Source organism: Anas platyrhynchos, chromosome 2 (assembly GCF_047663525.1).
Source record: "Anas platyrhynchos isolate ZD024472 breed Pekin duck chromosome 2, IASCAAS_PekinDuck_T2T, whole genome shotgun sequence".
Classification (NCBI taxonomy): domain Eukaryota; kingdom Metazoa; phylum Chordata; class Aves; order Anseriformes; family Anatidae; genus Anas; species Anas platyrhynchos.
Genome location: NC_092588.1, coordinates 119,101,189 through 119,123,640, shown reverse-complemented (window position 1 = coordinate 119,123,640; position 22,452 = coordinate 119,101,189). Strand labels below are relative to the sequence as shown.

The following is a 22,452-nucleotide window of genomic DNA, read 5'->3' as shown; positions in this document are numbered from 1 at the left end:
AGAGTAAGGCAATTAAGGGGATCCCGGTCTTAACACTTTATTATGTATATTTATAATGAGTATTTAATCTAATGCTGTGCGATGGATTAGAAAAGAGGGGGAGGCAGGCCTCTTTCCCTTCGTACATTTAGGTTTTCCCTCCACTGCAGATTGACTCAGGGCAAATTGTTTAACTTCAGCTGGTTGGAGACGTTCCAGCACAACAGCATTTCACGGAAAAACAACACCCTCTCGAATCCCCAAACGCACGGCTGTCGGCACCGCGGTTTGTTCGGATTTGCAGAAGCTGGGGATGAGCTACGAGGGGGCCGGCACCGATCCCTGTCGGCTCCTGCATATCAGGGGGGATCCCCAGCAGCAATACCTTGAGGACCTCTCCCAAAAAGTCACCTTCTTGGAGATGTCGAGACATCTTTCCTAAAGGAGGTGCCGAACCTGAGTGCGATAAGTTCAGGGCCCAGGCCCGTGCTGTCGAAGGCCATGGAAGTTTTGTCCTCGTCTCAGTGAGTTCAGGTGTGAGTAGAAATTGCCAGTAATGCCAATTCATCCTGTGCTGTGCAGTAGGTGTCTGTAACACGATTTTCTGCCAGCCGGGGCCCACCACCCTCGCTTAATGAAGGGCCGGCCATGCGTTGAGGCCAGGCTCCTTACCCAGCTCTTGGCTTCCATTTCAGACGTCATCTAGTGTCCAAGTTGCATCCTTTGTTTTCATGGAGAAGTCTGGGAAAACTAGGTCAGTTTATCCAAGTAGAAATTATTATTTTATTGAGTTAACTCTGTGGTGACCCGCCGCCTGTTTGCCTTCTCAAAACCAACTCCCTTGTGTGCAGTAAGGCTTGTGCTGGAAGTTGCAATGGCCTCAGTAATCACTTTGATTTCAAATCAACAATAAAAAGGCTTCTTTTTTTAGTATCTTGCTGTTTCCTGGAAACAAGTGTCTGTCTGCTTTGCTCCTTGTATGTTCACTAGATCAGACTGGTCTGGTGTGCTGTGAAAGCACTTAATGTGGAAAGGTTATGTGCTGGCATTACTGGGGATATTTAAAAAAATCTTACGGAGAAATCAGGATTTGATGCTACTTGACCCTGTCTGGCAGAATTAAGTTCCTTAAGCCCGTCCTGTAGTAGCTACCCTGCCTTCTTTTTTAAATAATCTGGTCCACTTGCTCCTATTATTTCAGAACTTAAGACACAGATAAAAAAGCTTTTTTTTTTCCTTTTTTTTTCCTTTTTTATTTTTTTTTTTTTAATGGAAGAGTAGCTTGAACATATTTTAAAGAACTTCTTTGGCATTGTACATAAAAGATAGAATATATCAAAATAGACAGTCTGATAATTAGGTGCAGGCTTGGGGAGTGATTCATGTCCTAACAGGAGCGTTGAAGCAGCTGAGGTTTCTGCAGGTGTGCTGAGGGAATTAGACCCCGTACTGCCACAGTGCTCCTGCCGCTACATAAAGCACGAGTGCAGATGTCTGGAGGATCTGCATTCATACATGAAAAGTAGCATTTCTGCCTGTGTGAATTATGGACAGAGCAGTATTTATTAAACACACAAGCAGCAGGCTTTGTCTACTATGTGCTTTCCTCTTTGAAGAGTCGCAGTAAACCTGGTGCTCTCCCAAGCTCACAGACCCCAGGCATGAGCTGCGAGCCAGAGGCAGAAGCATTTGAAGAGCCTCAGCTTGCCTGTGCAGCGCCTCGGAGTGGGCAGCGAGATGCCAAGGTTGAAAGTGAATTTGTTTACCTCTGTCAGCCGCCAGCTTCAGCCCTGCGTTTACGGGAAGCTGGGGACGTGGCCAGCCAAGTGCTCCCAGCCCGGCGCGGCCGGCGCGTGTTATTCCCATTGACCAGGGAGTGTGTTGTGGCTGGGCTTAGCCTTCCACAGAGCTGACAGTCCTGTGGCTGGGAGTAAAAAGCAGCCCCCCCTCGGCCTGTCTTCTGTTTCTCCTTAGGTTATGGTTTGTGAAAAAAGGACAATGTAATTAAAAAAAAAAAAAAAAGGTAAGAGCTCCCCACAAACAAATTTACAGATTTTTTATTCCAATTGCTCAGCTTTTGGAAAGGGAGCAGAAGTAAACAAAATGCATTTTTTTGAGCATATTATTTTACCATTTGATTAAACCGTTCTTTCAGTATTATGGCGAAACCATTTTAATGGCAAGCAGTATTAATGAAAAATAGGACCCAGCTGCAGAGCATGTCCATGGGCAGATGCTGCCACGTGCCCACCAGCTGTGTGGGGCTGCACATAGATGCGAGGCTTCAACGTTATATTTTTTTTATCTGCTCTTCCAGTGCTTTTAGGTCCACCTAGCTGAGCAATACAGTGCTTTCCTTCCCATCCCAGGCTGCCTCTCCTGGCAGAGCAGGTCATCTGGCAGCAGCCCTGCCAAGGAGGTTGAGCGCTGCCTTCCCCCCGCCTTCCCGAAAGCATTGAGAGCTGGAAATAACCTCCCAATCCTTTTTTTTTTTTTTTTTCCAGACATATCAACAAGCTTCTATCCTTAGGAAAAAAAATTCTGTGTTCATAATGGCGTGTTTTCCACATTACCTGCAGAGGAGTAGGTAAATAGTAGCTGAGCTATTTGCTTGATTTTATTATTCTTGGCTTAGTGGGAGGCCAGGGCAGCAAGCTGCCTCGACTGTGATGCAGGCTAGCACCGCGGTTCAAGACTACAGCTCCCTTTCTCAAAACACATCTGGAGCAACTGTTCCTCCACCTTCATGAGCTCAATTTACGCTTGCACGAGGTGATATATTCTTTGTGCTTGATGAAATACGCAGTGCACACAGGCCTCTTCAGATGTGCTGTCAGTTGGCAGCTCTCCCGCTAGATGCACCTTTACACAATTGCACAAGACACCAGGAGGTACAAATGTGAAATTTAGCCTTGGGGGCAAAACAAAGAAATGAAACTTAGCTATGAATGCGGTATTATCCATCTGCAGATAGAGATATTAGGTCTGATCTCCCACTACGTTACTGTAGTTTTACACTAATAGGGCTCTGCTGAGATCGGTGGAGTAGCACCACTGCACAACTTCAGCAGTAGTGGGGGGAAGTTGGGGCTGGGATTTTTAAAGCCGGTGAGTAACATAGGACTGAACCCAGTTTGGGGAAAGCCAAATTGCATTCACTGCGTGAAACCTGCCTTAATGAAAGGGAAAAATGCAGATGGCACACCATCTTGGTGTTCCTGCTCATCCTTCTCAGGAGCCATTGCCCTGGGTGCTGAGTGGCCAAGTGTGACCAGAGGGAAGGGGTGCTGGCTCATCTCCTTTCTTTCCCCCAAAAGAGCCTTTTGATTTGCTGTCCGTACAATCTATTTTATCATGTATAATCAGAAAGCCTAGGTTTGTACCATAGCTGAGTCTCATTCTTTATACTGAATTAACACACTTATTATTGGAAAGTTGTTTTGTTAAAAAAGTTCTTTAATGTCGCTCTCAGGAAAGAAGTTGCAGTTTGTCACGATAGGTAGCTTGCCACTTCAGCAACAAGCACATCAAGTTCTTTTTGTTTGTGCCCATTAGGATGAGAAATAAAATAGCTGTAGCACTTTGAACCGTACGAGGGGCTACAGTCAGGCCAGATACCGGGCAGAAACAGAGTGCGGTGTCTGGTTTTAGTTTACAGCAGTGCACTTTCCTTGCCACCAGCAATCCTGGATAATGTCCAACAAATTGAATTGATGACACTGGATAACCCCAAGTTCTCCCAGTTGCGAGCCATCCTACTACCATGACTGTCTCATAAGAGAAATTAATGTAATATTTGTAGATGAGTAGACTGGTTTACCTTTTGGTGACCCTGGAGAGAAAGGTCAGGTTCAGGATATTTTTACCTGTAATCGGTTATCCATAAAGAGTTGGTGTACCAGACTTCAAGATTGTAGCTCAAAAGGGCAGTTGCTTTGAGAAGGTAGCTCAAAAGGGCACTTGAACAGCTGAAATCAGATGAGACAGATTTAATGGCCTCTTAGTGACTTCTGACTGAAAGTTCAGAGTTTGAAATTTAGGAATTTTTCTTTACCCAGCCTGTGAAAAACAACTGTGCTATTTTTTTGTAGTATAGATTAATAGAAAGTTAATGTCAGGCTGACTATTTAGAAGTGTTTTTCAACTGCTGTGTATGCATTTAGTCACTTCAGCTGTAAGGAAGAGAAAGAATAATCACGTCGTGTTTGTGGTTGTGTATATTTTTAGCTAATGTGTTTAGACACTGCTGTTCCATAAAAGCTGTCCAGTTCCCCAGACTATTTCAGTTTAACCAGCTGTACGCAGAATTTTATCTAGACAGCTGAAGAAGTTACTGGTAAATCCATTGGGATTTTGGCAGACAAAAAAGTAGATGGCAACCACGACGGTACTTCAGTTCCCCGGGGATTTTAGTTTCGGGGGGATTCTCCCCCAGGTCGGCACTGGGCATCAAGTTAGTCACAGCCCCGTGAGTCTGGGAAACCTCCCGGGATGAAGTGTTTTTTTCCCAAAGCTCCTTTGGAGTTCATCACTGACCAGGGAAAGGGATGGCTGCCAATATCCACCAGGTGATGCTGTTACTCTGCAAAGCCTGTTGCAGGTGTCATGGTAGATCTTAATAAAAATAGTGGTTTTTTGTACATCAAAGTAAGGAAGTGACTGATTCCATGCAGGATATTGAGGGGAGATGGGGCAGGGCATGAACAGGGAGGGTTTAATCTACCTTTGTAGATTATTCCATCAGCACTAGGTGAATGGGGACATTGTGGGACTTGCCTATGGAGAAGCTCCATCCCACAGGAATTTCTGGCAATAAGTAACTCGAGGTGATGCTTATGTGAAATGCAGACGGAAACATGAGTGGCTGAGTTGTGTCTTAGTGGCTGATGGGTTGGTTATTGCCATTGCAGATATGTTGGTGGGACTTTGTAGGAAATGTTTGTGATTGATTCTACTTGAAATTGTTCGTGGTAGCCTTTGGAAGCTCTTTAAGCTTCAGTTTCTAAGAGTTTCTAGATTATCCTATTTCACGGTGGTAATTGGTGATATTAAAGCGCTCAGAGAATGGAAATCTCAGGCCAAATGCTGTTTAAACAGTTTATCATTAATGTATAACCATGTCTCTGTCTAGTTTGATTGCAACATGTAGGGAGAGACAGTAAGGGAGATGAAGGAGTCTGCTTTCGGTTCATCCCGTGGCGTATGTTCCATGCCTTGTGTGTCCTGGCTCTGACTAAGCTGCTCCACTTACTGCCTCATCTGCCCGCCACACCTGCCTGCTGTTTCTGCTGGGTTTGTTTCACTCATTTGCTTGCTTTCTGTCTTTTAAACTTCTCGGCTTTGAAATTTCTCATGTCTGCTTAGGACCTGCTTCGTGGGGTTTGTTTCCATCTGTATTTCTGGAGTCCTGATTTTTATACTTTGGCAAGTTCTCATTGTGTCAGGCACGTTCTTGCAGAACTGGAACCTGCAATGATGCAGTCAATATACAGGTAGACTTTATCATGACATCCCTGAGCATGGAAGTAGTTGACAAGCTTTCTGATTTTTTTCTAGCTGGAACACTTTAAGGAACCTTCTCTAAGTTCTTCCCACAATCACTTCCAAAATAGCATTTAGAACCAGTTTGTTTTTGTTGTTGTTTTCCTTCCATTTCAGGTCTTGGATTGGCAGTTTTAGATGTTTTTGTTTCCATATCTCTTAAAAGCAAAAAAAAAAAAAAAAAAAAAAAGTTTAAGAAACAAGCAAGCAAAACAAATAAATACGATTCTGTGCCATTTCCTTATTTGTCTTGAAAATTATAATAAATTAACAAGAAAAAGAATAGAAAAGCCATACCTCTCAGCTGTTCCCCATGTGTATTTCTTAGCTTATTGTTCTGCACTGGCTTGGTTATTTTGATCCTACGTCTGAGTTCGATCAGTGTTGTTTTTCTTCAAGGGACTAGAAACTCCGTTTTTGCTCATTCCATCTACTAATATTTCAGGGATGTGACACTAGCAGGTGCCAAATTTCATGTCAAAAATAAAATTTTCAGGCTGATGGAATCCTTGAAACCACAGATCAAGTTTCAGGCCAGTTGAATAAAGCTGTAGAGCATCCATTTGTATCACTCATTCACATAATGAAACCCGTTCTTTTAACTCAGTTCTTGATATATTAACCCTGCAGTTATCCTCATACATAAATGGGAGATGTGTTGCTTTCGTCGGTTATAATAGGATATAACCATATAAATCCCCTGTGCATGAATGGAAAAATAGAGCCCCTTAGGCTATAGGTATCAAAGGTCTCCCCTATACTTACAATAGCCTAATAAGGTTATTTTGGAGGCACAGGTAATTACTCAGGGACTCCCTATAGCTAGTGATTCATTGTTCGCTGCTGAAACATTTCTACATGAATTATGTTTTAAACAAGCAAATCCTTGGCCTTCCCTTTCTTGGGGGGAAAAAAGAGAACCTAAGGGACACAAAATTCCACCATTTTCTGTGTTAAAACACTGTTTGCTAGTTAAAAACATTGCGTTATTTGAGCCAATTTAAATGTAGCGTTGTGTTTGGTACTGCTTTGAATACATGAGTGTGTGCGTCTGAATTTCACGTTTTGATGCAAATATTGTTGTTGTGATTAATTTGATATTTAGAAAAGAATGTGGATACAAGACCTCGGTGCTATGAATAAAACAGTCGGAGTTAACTGTCCCTGGGGATAGAATCAATCACTGTTGTAGAAGAGGGTGACATTTAAAAAAGAAACTCAGAAGAAAATGTCATGCTTAAAAAATTAGATTTAAACGCACTAGCTCCTGATTGATTTTTATTGCACTCAGATGGATACACTGATTGATTATCAGGCTTACAAATGTTTAGTACCTTTCTCACTTCTCTAATAATCAGAATAATCTAATTTTCAATGTCATTTAAGTTACTGTATTCAAGGTTATAATAGATCATATTTCTAATAAAACATAGCAATTATGTAATGAATAATACAGAGCTGCTAGGCAGAGTTCAGATTCACCTTCCTCACAAAAAAAAAAAACACACACACACCACCACCCATGACTGGAAGAGCCAGCAGAGGCGGAGGCACCGTGCAGGGTGGCGATGTCCTTTGGGTTGGCTGCGCTTTCCCCCGCTGCTGAGCCGAACCCGGGGCACAATGCCGGGGGTTCCTGGAGCACTGGTCAGGGCACCCTTGCCGTAGCCCAGCAGCATTTCTCAACAAGAAACCCGGGGCAGGTTTGAATGCTTTAATATATGCCTGGGGAAAAATGAGAGAGTGCCAGGTTCTCATGAAGCTTCCTTCATGGTTGTTTCTCTGCGCTCCCTCTGAATTCGGAGACCTGTCTGCGGAGAGATACGATCTCGCTGAACTCGAGATGTTTCCTCCTGGCGACCGCGCCAGACAGCCGACCTCGTGGGTTCCTCTGGGTTAGCTACACAACATGCAATTTTCAGCGGAGTTTGGTTTTGTGCTTGAGGCCCCGTGCTCGTTACTGGCTTTGTCCATTAGAAGCAAGAGTTTTTAATGAGAAATGTGCGTTGCCTCCGATCGTTCTCCATATGTCAAAGCTCAGTTTTGGCATGAGAATTTGTTTTAAGATAGTTTCCTGTTGTTTTTAAAGACCGAGCGGCTTTGCCTGAAAGAAAACATTATTTCATCTGGAAATCACGGCCCAGGAAAGCCAATCCATTTATAACTACCTGGTGTTCTGCATCTTGTAACGCTGTGTTTGGCTTGCAGTTGTATGGCTAGGAAAAGAGGAACAGGGCTCTTACCCTTCTGAACTGATGGCATCTCAGTTTGTCAAGCATGATTGCGTTGTTTTCAAGATGATTTTTTCTTTATTTCTTTACTTCTTTACTTTTGGCAGAGCTGGCGTGGAGCTTATGCAAAAGGTCGGGTGGTGGTGAACTCTCATCCTGTGCTGCTCCCCCCAAGGCAGCAGCAGACTGTAATATGCCCAACCAAAGGGGAAAAACAACCTCCTGGAGCACAAACTCTTGGCGAGGTCCCCCATGTCCATGCCTGCTGCCATCAACTCCGGTGTGTGATGCGCAGCAAGGCGCTGCCTTTGTCTGCGGGGTTGGAGGGTCTGCCTCCTCGTCCTCTTTTGGGGTGCTAGGTCTGACGGGATTCAGGGTTTTCCAAGGGGGCTGTTGTGAAAGCCATTCCTGCACGCTGCCGTAAGCCGTGGTGAGCACAACTTTGTGAAAGCTGATGGGGAGAAAGGAGGTGCACGGTGTCTGGGGGGAAGTCAAGCATTTATCCTGATGGATCGGGCTTGGCAGAGGCACTGGCTAAGTGCTTCGCATACTTGACTGGAATTGTCCACAGCTGCTAACTTGCTGGACTTGGAGATTTTAAGCAGCTACATCTGGAATTTGAGTGTCGGGACATCAAGGGACCAAAGCTTGCACCCCTGCAAGCAACTCGGCTTTGCTGGAAGCCTTGGGTGCGAGGCTGAGCATCAGCCTCGCCGCATGGGCACGGCACCACGGGTCCTGCCCTTTGGCAAAGCATCGCTGCGAGGGGCCGGAGAGCCCTGCCTGCCCTGTGCTGCCCTCCTCCCTGGGCTTTCTGAGAGCTCCGAGGTGCTTCTGAGGGCTGTGGGCTTAACAAATGGCTTCGAAATACTTCGGGACAGGAGAAGTGTGGTTTCGCAGGAATGCGAACTGACTGGATACGCTGGGAGTTGTCAAAACAGGAACAAAAACAGTTAACTAGCACACAAAGCTACTCAAAGGTCACGGGGATCTCGGGGAGGCAAAACAGCCATGATAGCATTTCGAGTCATGAATTTATAGCTGATTAATCATTATAATACGTGAAAGGTGCTGTCAAACTATCTTCTGGGCGTCTGGGGCAGCAAAGGTCATGCAAGTAATTGGGAAAACGGTGCTGTGAGTTGGAGCTTCTTCACCACGGCACACGTTTCTGCCGCCGCCAGCAAATGGGAGTGTGAGAAGTCGGTGTGAATTTTACCTGATGATCTAGAAACTGCCTAAATCTCTTGGGCTGGATCCCAGCCTCCTCCAAAGCCAAGTGGTGACTGAATTTGGTGGGCCTGTGTTTAAGACTGGACAATTCCCAGTGTCACAATGTGCTTGGTGTGATCCTGCTCAAGCACAAGAGTTGCCGTGTGGCTGCTAAATGAGTGAGCTGGGGGCCTCCAGGAGAAGCTGCTCATGCCTTTATCCTCAGCTTCAGCTACAGCAGGCCCCGCTTCCCTTGAAGAAAGCCATCCATCCCAGCAGGGGCTGGTCCCTCACGTCGGCACAGCACCAAGCCCTGCCGCGGCTCCCCGGCGGTGTCTGGGTGTGGGAGCACAAGTCCCAGCCTGCGCGTCCGTGGGGTGACAGGGAAGCTGTCCCGGGGAGATGGATGGCAGCAGACGTGCTCAGGCCTGGGCGGGCGGCGCTGGTGGCGTACCCACACGCAGGGATACGCCTCTCTCCGTGCTCCTCACCACACGCACGCCTCGTTTGTGTTTGAGTTTCTGTGACTTCAGTGCTTCTCGCGGGGCGAGGGAGCGTCCACACTGTCCCCTGTCGGGAGCTCTTAAATAATGCAGCCGTCGAGTCAGAATTTAGTGCCCAAGTAATGAAATTCATAACCTGAGTTTTCCACAGCAGCATTAGCGGTGACACAGATTCATCACTTTCATATCATCATTAAAAGGCAGTGGAATTGCATCTGGGATTGATGTGATCATATGCATGTAAAGACCGAGATACAAAAAGGTGTGATTGATGTGATATAAGCATAAGCTGTAATCCAGAACTATTCCCACATGCAACGTGACAGTTCCTGCTCCCCGAGCACTGATGGCTTTGAAATTTACTGTGTAAATGTGTGTGCTCGTGTTTTTATTTAACTCTTTTCAGCATAGTGCTGTCTTAGTCTTTTCCTCTCTTGTTTTGAGTTGAATTATACATGCGGTTGGATCTGCATAACAGTTCAACATTACAGAAATTCTTTATATTTTTGGAGCACTTTATTGTGTTATCTTACAGCGAGTGCAGAAATGCAACTAAGTCTGATGCAGCCTTAGAAAAATGCAGAAAATATCAAAAGTACACACAAAGCAAGACGATAAATGTTACTTGGGCTTTACTATTATTACAAAGACTGTCGGAATCGTAGAAAAAAGGTAACAAAAGAACAAAACCTGTTAGTTTTCAGGACATGTTAATTCTCCCCTTCCACTCTCCTACCCTTCAGTGCTTTGCTCATGAAAAGCAAGGACAGAGCCGGGCCCATTTGGTGGTGGGGGCTGACCAGCAGCTGTCCCTCTGCTGGCCTCTGGAGGGGAAAGGCCCTCAGGTGCAGCAGGAGGAAGAGCTGCGCGGTGGCAGCACGGGAGCCGTGTCCGGATTCCTGCCTGAGTTATCTCCTCGTATCTGGGAGCTCTTGGCAGCTGCTCCGAAGGCCGGCCTAAATAACGTGTTTGTCTTCCACGAGGAGCTCAAAGCTATTGAGATAAGTAGTTGCTGAGGCCGCCTGTTTAGCAAATTTGTCAATCGTGGAGCTATAAGTAAATGGGGCTTTATTACAAAGGCTTATTGCTTTTTGCGGTTGTGTAGGAGTTTACATAATTTTCTAAGGAGCTCTTTTATCTCCCAAGTACAGCAGTGATTAGGATTTACTTCTGGAGTGCGGCGGCAGTTGGGAGCACTCGAGCTGTTCGTGTTGGCCCTGGACGTTTTTTCAGTGCCTGGGCCTGATTTGTGCCCTGCCCTGGGACCCGGTGAAGAAGGCAGGGCACCGGCGTTAGGGGAGTGTTTGTCAGAAGGTGGGGGGATCCGTCCGATGCCCCCAGACCTGCCTACCCTGCTAGCACTGAGCCTGCACAAGAAGGCGCCTCTTTGCCTTTCCTGTTCACTTTTCTGAGTCTCTGTTACTCCAGACGTGAGAACTGATGGTGTTTGAGGATAGGCTTTAAACCATCAAGGTGCTCAGCATCCCCACCCTGACCCAGCAAAGCACATAACTGACCTCACTGTGGATCTTTTCGGACGATTCAAGTCAAGTGCATCCTTAAAACGTTTGCTGGAGCAGGGTCAGAGTCCTCTCAGTTGCAAAGTCGAACCTTTGGTCAGAAAGGTATAGGTTGGTTGTCCTCACCACCTGCCAGGTGCACCAGTCACCCTGTCAGAATTCAGGGCACTGGTCTAAATATCACAAGGCTTTGAACATGGGTGGATGTTGGTGTTATTTTTTGTTTGGTCTTTGAGGTCTTTAATATTGATACTGACTCTTTGGGGAGAGGGATTTATTTGTTTTTGCTTTGTTGTAAAGCCTGGGTTCCTTGTGCATCTGGTTACGCTTAAAATGTTAGCTCTAGCTAACAAGAAGCCTCTTGATGAAATACACAAATACTGGCACTGCTGCAGACACAGACCCATCTCCTGGGCACCTCTTGTAAAATGAAGCTATTTTCATTAAAAGAACAGAGCAGCATGGTGATGGCGCAGCTGTCATATTTTATTACAGGACACAAATATGAGGGAAATCAATTACAGAACGAGTGCAGCACAATGCATATTTCTAATAATCCCCCACAACTCGGCTAAGGTAGAAGGCTGGTCTGAGTGCAGGAGCAGATGGCAAGCAACTTTAGATAGCTTCACTGCAATTTTTTGCTCTTTCAAGTGTTTGTGCTTCTCCTTTGATCTTCAGATCTTGAGTTTAATGTTTCACCTTCTTTCACTGACTGTTTTCAAATTTAACTTCCCCTCGTATAATTTTTGCTGGGTGGAGTTTGTATTAAGTACGGGGTTGGTTGCATCCCATATTGTGAAATCTAAAACAGAGAGACCATTACTTTCTTCAGCGTGGTTCACATCCAATAAAATACCAACTACGTCACTGCAGAGAATTTCTCCACGCACAATTATAGTGATACAATGAAAAAATCCCACCGTACAAGGTTAGCAAGAGGCTCATGGTGCACGTGAAATTGTGGTAGACTTTCTTGGAGGGTAGACAGTATGGAACTATTGACAAGACGTCCACAACAAACACCTATGGAAATTTGCTTTCACCATTATCCCATTAAATTCAGTTTATGTAGATGAGTAATTAAGCTTGTGAAAGTATTCTCTGTGCATATTATGTTTTTATCTCCACTTGTATAATTCATGTTTAAAAAGTTGCAGTGTTTTGAAGTAGATCAACAAGCATAACATGGGGGTGATCTGAGTAACCACATGTGATCTGTGCTTGTTCCTCTACAGCTGTCAGAAATGATAGAAACAAAAAGAAGAAGGAACCTTCAAAGCAGGAGTCCACAGAAAACTATGAAATGACAGCAGAGTTGGATGATCTCACTGAGAAGATCCGAAAAGCTCACCAGGAAACCTTCCCCTCGCTCTGCCAGCTGGGAAAATACACTACAGTAAGTATGGTTTGTAGATGATGTATTCTGGATTCAGGTGGGTCATATGAGTTTGAGATTAGAGACTTCTGATGTTTGAAATGGGTGCAGATGTACATGCAATCCGTGGATCTCCTTAGCCATGCAAAAAGTGTGTATCTGCATGGAAATACGTGCACTTAACTGTAAGCATTACTTAGCAGTATTATACAAAAAGCTACAGACTGACAGACTAGTCCAGAAAAGAGACAAGCTTGGAGTCCGTGAGTGAATTACATACCAGCATTGATCAGAAATGTGTTGGCTTCCAAAAACATGTTTATGCTTGTGCATCAGCAGATGGCTACTTTGCTGGTGTAGAGAGTTCGTAAATGGTACTGGTAACAGTCCCAAAGCTACCATGGTCAAGGAAAATGGGAAATGTCTAAATAAACCAGTTTCCAAAATGTTTATTTGCGCTGTATTCCTCTTCTAGTCTACCAAAATACCCCAAAGCAGCCAACACTTTTGCTGCTTTTTAGAAATGAAAAATCAGCTCCAAGTCAAGAAGGTCAGTGCAGTAGGAATTTCTCCAGAGGGTGATGACTCAGGGAAATACGCTTTTTTTTTTATACAAATACAAGAGAAAATACAATGTCAAGTTTGCCAATGCAGTAATGAAAGAGATGCTAAAAGTTAATGCTAGGCAGTACTCAGAGTCCTATCAGTAGATGAGTGACTTTGCTGGTCTGTTGCTGTCAGTTGTAGCAGTGCTGCCTGTTCCAGAGGGATGTGCCAAACGTCCTGCTCTCAGATGTGAGGCTGGGAGATGAGTGGATGGCTGGGCCAAGCAGCTGTCTGCCTGCACAGTCCTGGTCCCCTGCCCCCAACAGACACCAGAAACCCAGACCTAGAGCCCAGGTGAAAGCTCTGTCACTGATTCCTCTGCATTTTTCAGTAAACACCCCGCTACTGAAACAAACATTGCATTTCTCAAAGAGTACTTCAGGCAAGATGAGTGGCATGAATATTCAGTGAGCAGGGTGCTGTGTTATGGCATTCTTGGCTATTTATTAAGGTCAGTTCAAAAATCTCAGATCTAGGTGTAAGATTTTGAATTTAAGTGCAAGAAAAGCAGATACACGTGTTGTGACATTAGGGAAGAGCATATTTTTCACATCACCGAAAGTGGCGTGTTTGTTTTCACAAACATTTTTCACATTTAATTTCGAGACCTGCATAAAATTGTTGGCACTGGGGAAAGCTTCTGTCCTCTGCATGCTTCTCTGGTGCTTTCTCTGCTCATTTTAGATGTAGTCAAAACAATCAATGCAGGCGTGCTGGTAAATACTGCCGTAGTAGGCAAGCACAGTCAGACCCCCGGGGACTAGCGCAGCATGCGAGGCTGGAAGCTCGCAAACAGCCAGCTGGTGACATAACCAAAGGCAGGGCTGGGGGCTGGGGGATTCATAGCGTGTCTTTTCAAGGAAATTCCTGCCTTAATGCCTTCCACCCCTCCCCGCAGCACGTGTGGTTGTGCCTTCATCCTGAAGGGAATAAAATCTTCCAAGCAGGCTCTCACACTTCTGCTAATGCACGAGCGCTTCTGGACAAGTGTGAAAAATCTTCCCAGTTCAAAGGCAGTGAGTCTGTGCCTCGCAGAAGAGGTGATCGGGTGTCCACAGCTGGGACACGGAGCCAGACGGGTATGCATGCCAGAGCTTATTGCTCACGGGCTGCCTTGCAAATGCCCTGGCTATCCCAGAATAACATATCATGTACCTCCAAATGGGAGTGCGTTGGTGCGTGCTGGTGTGCTACCTCTGAGATGGAAGAGCGCTACGGCAGTGTGTTGGTACCTAGTGCTGGTGATTGCCCAGGCTCTGGGTGGTTGAAAGATAAACCTGGGCACCTATATGCTTGCATTACGTATTGGATGCTTAAGGGCCATTAATATTTTAGCTCTTGAAATGATACACGTGGAAACTGGAGAGGGTCTTGTCATGAATGAAGGCGTATCATACTGCTGATGCCTTCACTCTTGAGTTCCTGTTGACCCTCCCGGAGAGTTGATGTCCCTGAAGAAATTTCAGAGCCTGCACTGAGAGCACCTGGATTTCCATAATGGATGAATCTGAACTGTCAAGGAGTCCCAGGTAACCCTGATCTGTCTCTGAGGCTGAATGGTGCTCATTTCTGTCACGGGACAGATTGAACAACTTGGTGAAAGAGACTTGTTTTTATTGTTGGTCTTCTGGAAGTCCATAGCGGTTAGCTGCACGTGGCTGAAGTCCTGCCACTTCGTCATGTTTTGGTACTGTACAAGTTGCAAAAGAGTTATTTTTGGCTTACCTTGAGAGCTACACAGCTTCCTTCAACAGCTGCGTCAGAACTAGTAGTGGTGGTGCTAAATATTAACTGTCCTCTTGCGTCGTTCCCATAATCTCTGTGTGAAATGCGGGGTATTTAAATCTCTCTTCTAGCTAAGGTCTGGCAGCCACTCCAGCATTTGAGATAGAAATTCAGTGTAACAGCTCGTTTTTGTGAGTGTTATCTTTGCCTGGCTTTGAAAGGGACAAAGTGCAGCACTCCCACAGTTGCTTGCACCCAATAAAGGACCTCGGGGATTGAAATATTCTTGAATATCCCTGTGGCTGGACTAAGGGGGCTTCATCTCCAGCTGTCTGTCAAGCGAAGGGAGAAACCTTCCTGTAGGCACGGAGGATCCATGGCTTGCAGGATGCGGAAGGTGTTTGTGCTGATGGAGAGGGACACAGCTTCAGTACTCAGACACAACAACATGAGCTGGTGGCAGGATTCAGGTGAGAGTCTTTCCTTCTGAGACACTTGAAATAGAGATCAGAAGTCAAAAATAGTACACGACCCTTCTTCTAAATGCTGAGCCCAAGGAGAGCTAGAAGCATGCGATGCTTCTAGCATCACTCCTCTTGACAGTAACAAGGTAGTACAGGTAGAAAATAGCCAGTTGTGCTTTCCTGCCTGGTCCTGCAGGCTAACATTCACACAACGTGCTGCTCTCGTGCTGCAAAGCGTATGGATTGCTTCTGTAACCTTACAGGGTAGGGTTTTTGTTTGGTTTTAAGTGAGAGGCGAGAAATGAGCACGTTTTATCAAAGTGGATTCACCTGAATTTCATGAGCTTTGCACTTGTGTAGTGATAGGAACCGTGGACAGAAGAATCTGCTCCATACGTGCAATTCCTGTACACCTTTGGTTATGTGATCTTTTAGACTGATGTAAAACATGGTTGTGTTTGTTGCTGGAAAGAGCAAAGAATGTAAGTATAAGAGAGTGGAATAAAAAAGAGCTTGCAGAGATACAGCCATAAAAAAAAAAAAATCTGTTCAGACATTGAGCTTGCATATCCAACTCCTCTTCTTGGCCACCACAGCCTGCATTTCCTGCAGGAAAGGTTGTGTGGTTGTATTTTTTCCCATTGTGTATTTTTACCTGCTCAAAGAAAGGTTTTGGAAAAGCAATTTCAATTACCTTTTTTATATCCATCTGCTCTTTAAAAAGAAAAAGTGTCCCTATCTGTAATAATTACTGTGCTTTGCATAGTTAATAAAAGTCTACTTAAAATAATGGGGGAATAGCACTTGTATTAAATTCCCTGGGTCATTTGACTTAACAGTTGCATTTGGTAGGCAGGGGCAAGTATAGTTCTGTCGATGATGAGAATCAGCAAGCTGTTTAAACGTAATGGATTTCAAAAGTCCATCATAAATAGATCTGTTTTATTACTGTCAGCCAGGTAAGAGAAAGTGCCCTAGTAATTTCTCTAGAGATGTCATACTTTATAGTATAATTGAGTGTAACTATACTGCTTGTCCCTTGAGACTGGCATTATTTGTAAGTCTACAGCTGTGTTACATCCAGCCTCGTGATAAAGGGAGGATAAAACAGAAAATAATTTTTACTCTGTGGACCTTGCTTCAGGTTCTCCCAGGTTGCTCTTTGCTGGCTGGAAGCGGAGGCATCTCCCCCCTCGGTGGCATTTTACTCTTTGTAAGTCCTTGGCATGGAAGTTACACGCCTCGTGTTCTGTGCCACCAGAGAGGGCATAGATACCCCGATGCTGGAGTGGAGCAAAGTGTGCTGTGCTCCTTGGTGGAGCTGCAGGAGCTGCAGTGCATCGCTGCTTTTACTAAGGAGGCGTAGCAAGTGTTCCTGATTAGGGGCTAGTGCCCCTGTGAGCCTTGTTTCATTTGTAAAGTGGATTTTAAAGACAGTAGGGATTCTGCTACTGTGTATGTTTCTGGGAGTACCTCGTCCTGTATTGTTAACGTGGAGATGGAGCAGCCCACAATGAAAAACAAAAATGATGGAAAAAAGGGGATCAATTTATGTGGCAAAAATGGCTGTTTAATTGGATTTCATAGCAAGATTGGGCTTTTCCACTGATAAAGATGTCACTAGGGTGTATTACAGTATTGTTCCGCCATATGTGCACTGGTGCAAAGGCCTGAAAAACATGCAAGACTGCTCCTGGAAAAGACACCCAAAAAACTGCTTCAGGAAAATACTCAGGAAAAGTCATAGCGTCTGCATGTTTTTCACAGCGTGGTTAGAGGAGATCCCCAGGCAAATTTAATCAAAGTTTCCATTTCTAACGTGAATTTTATTAACCCTGTGTTCTGTTGTTGAACCTATACATTGATACTGAGTCCGTTTTGGTTTTACACAGTCAGAAATGCTGCTAAAAATCTAGCGATCCTCCACGATGCTTGCGACTACATCCATTACCGAATGAAATGTTAAAAGTTGTCCCATTTGTAGCATCTCAAAGATAATGTGTAAACCACATTAGACCCAATGCCGAGGATCTGGCAACCAGCATAATAAAACACCAGGTTATTTTGTGTTTTATTAACTGCCCCTTCTTCTCAGTTTGCATAATGGTGAGTTAGATTTACATTTGTTAGGATGGCCGTGCATTACTCTTAATAGAAGACGTGTCAAACTTCCCGTTGCCAGTACTGTAGCATGATAAAGTAACCTCATATGATACTGATGAAGATTTCGTTCACACTTGCTGGTTTCATGCAACGTCTTTTTTTCCAGATGGATACCCTATTGTAAAATGATTTCCTGCTTTAGGCTCTGCTTTGTGTAGCTCTACGCTATGCCATCTTTCTATGAACTGGATAAACTGCCTATTAAATTTAATTACAGCCTGAATGACTGCACATCTTGATCTTATTTTTCCTCCAATGTACTGTATTTCACCAAGGTCCTTGAGGATGAAATAAAATAAATCTGAAGGATGCATACTCCAGTAGCCGAAAGAAATGTTTCAAAGGGCATTACAATGACTGTTAACCCATTAGTTTTGGACCATTTTGAAGGCAATTCTTTAGGTTTAGCATTATAAAGACATTTTCTCCTATCTTTTTGACTGTCATTTAAAAAAAAAATAGAAATTGTTCCCAGAATAAAAATTCAAATAGAAGTGGTGAAGTTAATTTCTTATCGCTTAAGAAGGAGGGGAGCAGGGCAGAGCACGTATGCACCTTTAAACTCTTCATCATGATTAGCATTTATTTTTTGTAATAGTGGCCTAGTATAAATATTACTGGCTGGAATCTCTACTCTGTTGCAAGTGGAGGTGAGTGTCAGGCTGGTGGCCCCCCGGGACCCATCGTGGCCTTCCCGTGCGTGACCGGTGGTGGTGGTGGAGGCAAGGCAGCAGGGGAGAGGGTGAGGCAGCGGGAATGGGGGCCTGGTGACAGCACCTACAGCCCGTGTCCTCCCTCCCACTTCTTCCGTCTGTCCTTCCTGTGAAAGAACCGAGGAAAGGCGGTGGCCTCCAAGGTGACAAACCACTGGGGTGCAGTTTTGGTTGGTGGAGAATTCCTTCCACTCCTTGACTCCTTTCCGTTCCTTGACTCCTTTGAAGGTCTCCCACTGTTTCCAAGGGGGTAGATGTCCTCACCACCAGCAGTGTCGGTGGTAAGGTCACTGGAGATGTTTCCTCCAAGGAAGTGCAATCCATGTAAGCTGAAAGCTTTTTGATGGATTTTTACCTGCCATGTCTGTTAGTGTCAAGTTGACTCCTCTTGTTGAATTTTATAGTTAAGATGTACGATCACAAGCAATGCTGGATCCAAATGCTGGCAAAACAGCAAAGTGTTGCACGTAGGAATGGAGGAGAGGAGCATTGGGTATTTCAGAGCTCCATCTTCATCTGTTTTTTGAATCACAGATGGGTTGGAGGTGACTCTGGAGGTCTTTTTTTGAGTCAAGGTCAACTCTTGAGTTGAGTCCAACTTTTGTTGGACTAATCTCAAATAAATGACAGAAGCTTTGGAGTCAGCCAGGTCTTGTCTAACATCCTCTTCATGTTTAACTTATTTAAGGGTTAAGTGCTTTGTTTGAATGTACAAAAACAGGGATTTTTGTGTTAAGATACATGAATCTGTGGTCACTGAAAGATGCAGCAGGAACGTCTTTGTAACACTTCAAACAGGAGGACGCATATTGGATGCCCCATCAAATGAGCACATAGCACTCATCATCACACATGGTGTTTCTTGTAACGTTGTGTAAAGAAATGTTGTTTAATTCATGGGAGACTGTAGCTTGAGAAAGCTGTAAAACCCTCTCAGAACCACAGAGCAGATAAATTAAGTAGAACTAATTTGCTGAGATCTTAAGTATGTGAAACTATGTTCCAAATGTTGTGCTGCTTTTTCCAGATGAGGACCCAATATTCTTGTTCCACTGTTCATTTTATTTTCTGGGGTACAACTGTAAATTGTCTCTCTCAATGCACTTATTATATAATGGCAAGGAAGAATAATGATAGTGGCATTTGGAAATGTTTAAGTTCATTTGTATTCCTTGTACAGATGGCCTCTGCAATCATAAGTAACAGAGAAATATCCAAGGAATTTTCAGGCGATTAATCCAAGTTTAAAAACAGCATCATCCCAACAGCAAACTGCAGAAATTGCCTGGAATGTTAATAGAGAGCGCTTCTAGAAGGAATACTCAGTTGTTGTTTCTTTCCCTTGAAAATCACTTACTGAAAGGGATGTTTTTGATTTATGGTGCCTTCTGGCTTTCTTTCCAGAACTCCAGCGCAGACCATCGGGTTCGACTGGACCTTGGGCTCTGGGACAAATTCAGTGAACTTGCGACAAAGTGCATTATTAAAATAGTGGAATTTGCAAAACGATTGCCAGGCTTTACAAGTTTGACCATTGCAGACCAGATAACTCTACTTAAAGCAGCCTGCCTGGACATACTGGTACGTACCTTTATATATATATATATTAATATTACTGCAGTACTGATTTATTTTCTAGTTCACTCTGTTACTGTAATTGACAGAAGGTTAAATACTGCCCCAGCTTTATGGTTGCATACTTACTGGTACAGTCACGAGTGCACTCTAACAAGTCTACTAATACTGGTTATATAGGATGACCGTACTTTACTTCTCAAGATGTGTATTAAGTCCTTACAGTTTGTGGATTTCAACAGAGCTGAAAGAAGGGCACGTTTTGGTGTTGCAGCACTGAAATATGTACTGCTTCAGAAAAATGTCCCCATTGTTAACACTGTGACTGTTTCCTTCCTTCTCCTCCTCCTCCCTCCAAAACATCGTGCAGCCAGCACTGTGTATAGAGTATCTAGGAGGAAGTCCTCTTTGTGAAGTTTCAGGAATGCACTGTATCTCTAGTCTGGTGACTTGAGGAACCAGACACAAATATTTAGAGTGATTTTTTTGCAGGTTGTGATGTTGGAACCTGATGTTCCCAGAGCCTGGCAGGCACAAAGCCTTTGGTACACAGAATTGCCTGCTTTCAGGAGTGCTACCCGTGGAATTAGACTCCAGGGGACTTTGTACAAATTTGAGCAAAATGTCATTTAATTTTAAATAGGCAAGCATACAGTTTACAGAAGGAAACTATGCAGATAGGCTTGAAGTTTTCCTCCTGAGCTTGCCACTAGGTCAAGGCAAGCTACCTTCCCTCTTTGTCTGCAGTTGTTTCTGTCACGCTGACCTTCAGAGGAGCCCTCTGGGATCTCATCATTTCTTTATGAAGACCTTAGAAGTCTTCAGGCTTTTAATGGCAAATATGCTCTTTATTGTTGACCGTAGCCATAGCTTTAAGTAAAACAGTTAATTCTTTAAATGCGTTTTAAAGATATCAAGTGTGTTTTATACATCTTTCAAATGTCTTCTTCTGAGAATAAACCTTCTGGTCCTTACTGAACCAGGTGACTTTTCAGTACGGCCAGGAAGCCCTTTGTAGGATGGGTACTGTAGGTATATTTTTTGGCATAACACGGGAGTTTAACCTGCAGAGTTTGAGTTAAAGTAATTAATCTTGGAATTTCTAAAAGTGCATTGCTTCAAACAGGATCATATTGAGGAAGACATTAACTGCTGTGACCTTTTCCTCTTGTGCTGTCAAGAGCTGTTTTGAAGAATCGCATCTAGAGGACATTGATGTAGGAGGAAAAGTGGGTGGGAGAGGGGCAGGGATATTATTCTTTGGCCTATGAGAAAAGGGAAAGCTGAGGTTGCCCTGCAGTGCTCAAGGTTCACCTCTCATTGTCCGCTTCGTCCGGGCACTCATTCAGCCCAGACTGTCTCCTCGTTATTGTGTGTGGTCCCTCCACAAGACAGAGCCATTTATTCCCAATCTCATGCCTGTCGTCATTAGCTCTGGTATGATAAGGTGCAGTTACGTTCCTCTTACACTGAAAGGCATGCAATAACTTACAAAGTTTGGCATTTCCTCAAATGTATTCTGCCAGAGGTAGAGGAAGAGAATTGCTTTGCATTTGCAAACTGCAGAAAATAGCCAAAAATGGTGGTGCAGAGAAGGGGTCAAGATGTAACAAAAAACTGTGCAATCAAACTCTTTAACCCTAAAACTTCAGGCCTTAAGCAGCTTCCCCCTGCTTGGAGCTGCCATTTGCTGTGTCTGTAGCTGCTGGAAAAAATATATATATATTCTACTTCTGTAATTGCAAAGGATCCTGTGAGCTCCTGAAGCTCTTTTTCAGGAGCAGTTAGAGCTTACCCCATCGAGCATGCCTGGCCCCCCACATGGTGTGGGATCCCCTGATAGTTCTGCGTCTTGCTTACCTCATGCAGCCTGGATGGGTGTTATCAAGTATTTAGGGGAAGCTTTTCTGCTGGCATTTTTGTCTGAAGAGTCTCACAGAAGCATAGGACATATAGCGTTGGAAGGAGCCTACGAGGATTGTCAAGTCCAACCCATGACTCAACACAAGACTGATAAAGTTATAGACAAAGGTACAGGTCTAGATAAAGGCACTTCACAGACCTTGATCAAGGAGGTTAAATAAAAGCTTTGTTGCCAGAACAGAAAAAGAATATTAATAATGAAGCAGGTAGTAAATGATGAGTATATTTCAACTAATCCATGGATAGAAAGAGTTGATTCTTTTTTTTTTTTTTTTTTAAACATGATTCACTGCTTCGGTTCTAGGGGAACGTGTCAGCATTCAAGCTGTACTTACAAATTTTCCTGAGGTCTGCAATTCCTGACCACCCTTCTTTATTTTTGACAAAACTGGAGGGGGTGGCACACCTGAGCAGGCAGGCATAGCCAGTGCCATAGCTCCCCGTAGCAGGGAAGGGCTGAGGCTTTTTCAGAAGCGGGAGCAGGTAAGGTGTGTGTGCTGTGAAGGGTCCTAACTTTCCTGTGCGGCACTTCTACAAGCTTTATGCGACTACTTTATGTGCTGCTTAAAAAGAAAAAGGGATAATCACCACCACCACTGCCACAGTAATGTGCCGTGCGCGCACGGTCTGTGAAATGCCCATAGCCATTAAACCCACATCACCTGCACATAATCTGAATCGCAGTGTGGCTCTGTATCTTTATTTAAGCTAAATTCCAGTACTTTCAGCACTGTTTTCAATACTGCCTGCTTCCCCCCCAGCGAGCTGGCTCTCCTAATCACGAGGAGCATCCTGAGTGCTCTGTGTTGCCGTACGCCCGCAGCGTGAGCACGGGCACTTAGTGCCTGCCGGCAGCCCCTGTGTGTGCTGCAGGTGCCTTTCTGCAGCCACCCCGTCCTGCACCCCTGTTTAGGGTCAG

The 22,452-nt window shown here is 44.4% G+C and overlaps 1 protein-coding gene across 9 annotated transcripts in view; it reads left to right on the top strand.

Moving 5' to 3' along the window:
* RARB (retinoic acid receptor beta) overlaps positions 1–22,452 on the top strand; it is a 319,793-nt gene that overhangs the window by 288,474 nt on the left and 8,867 nt on the right. For all 9 annotated transcript variants that reach the window (XM_072033461.1, XM_027451076.3, XM_027451077.3 and 6 more), the window contains 2 exons: positions 12,225–12,385; positions 19,440–19,616. In XM_072033461.1, coding sequence (XP_071889562.1) covers positions 12,225–12,385; positions 19,440–19,616 — 338 coding nt within the window. The remainder of the gene's footprint in view (positions 1–12,224; positions 12,386–19,439; positions 19,617–22,452) is intronic.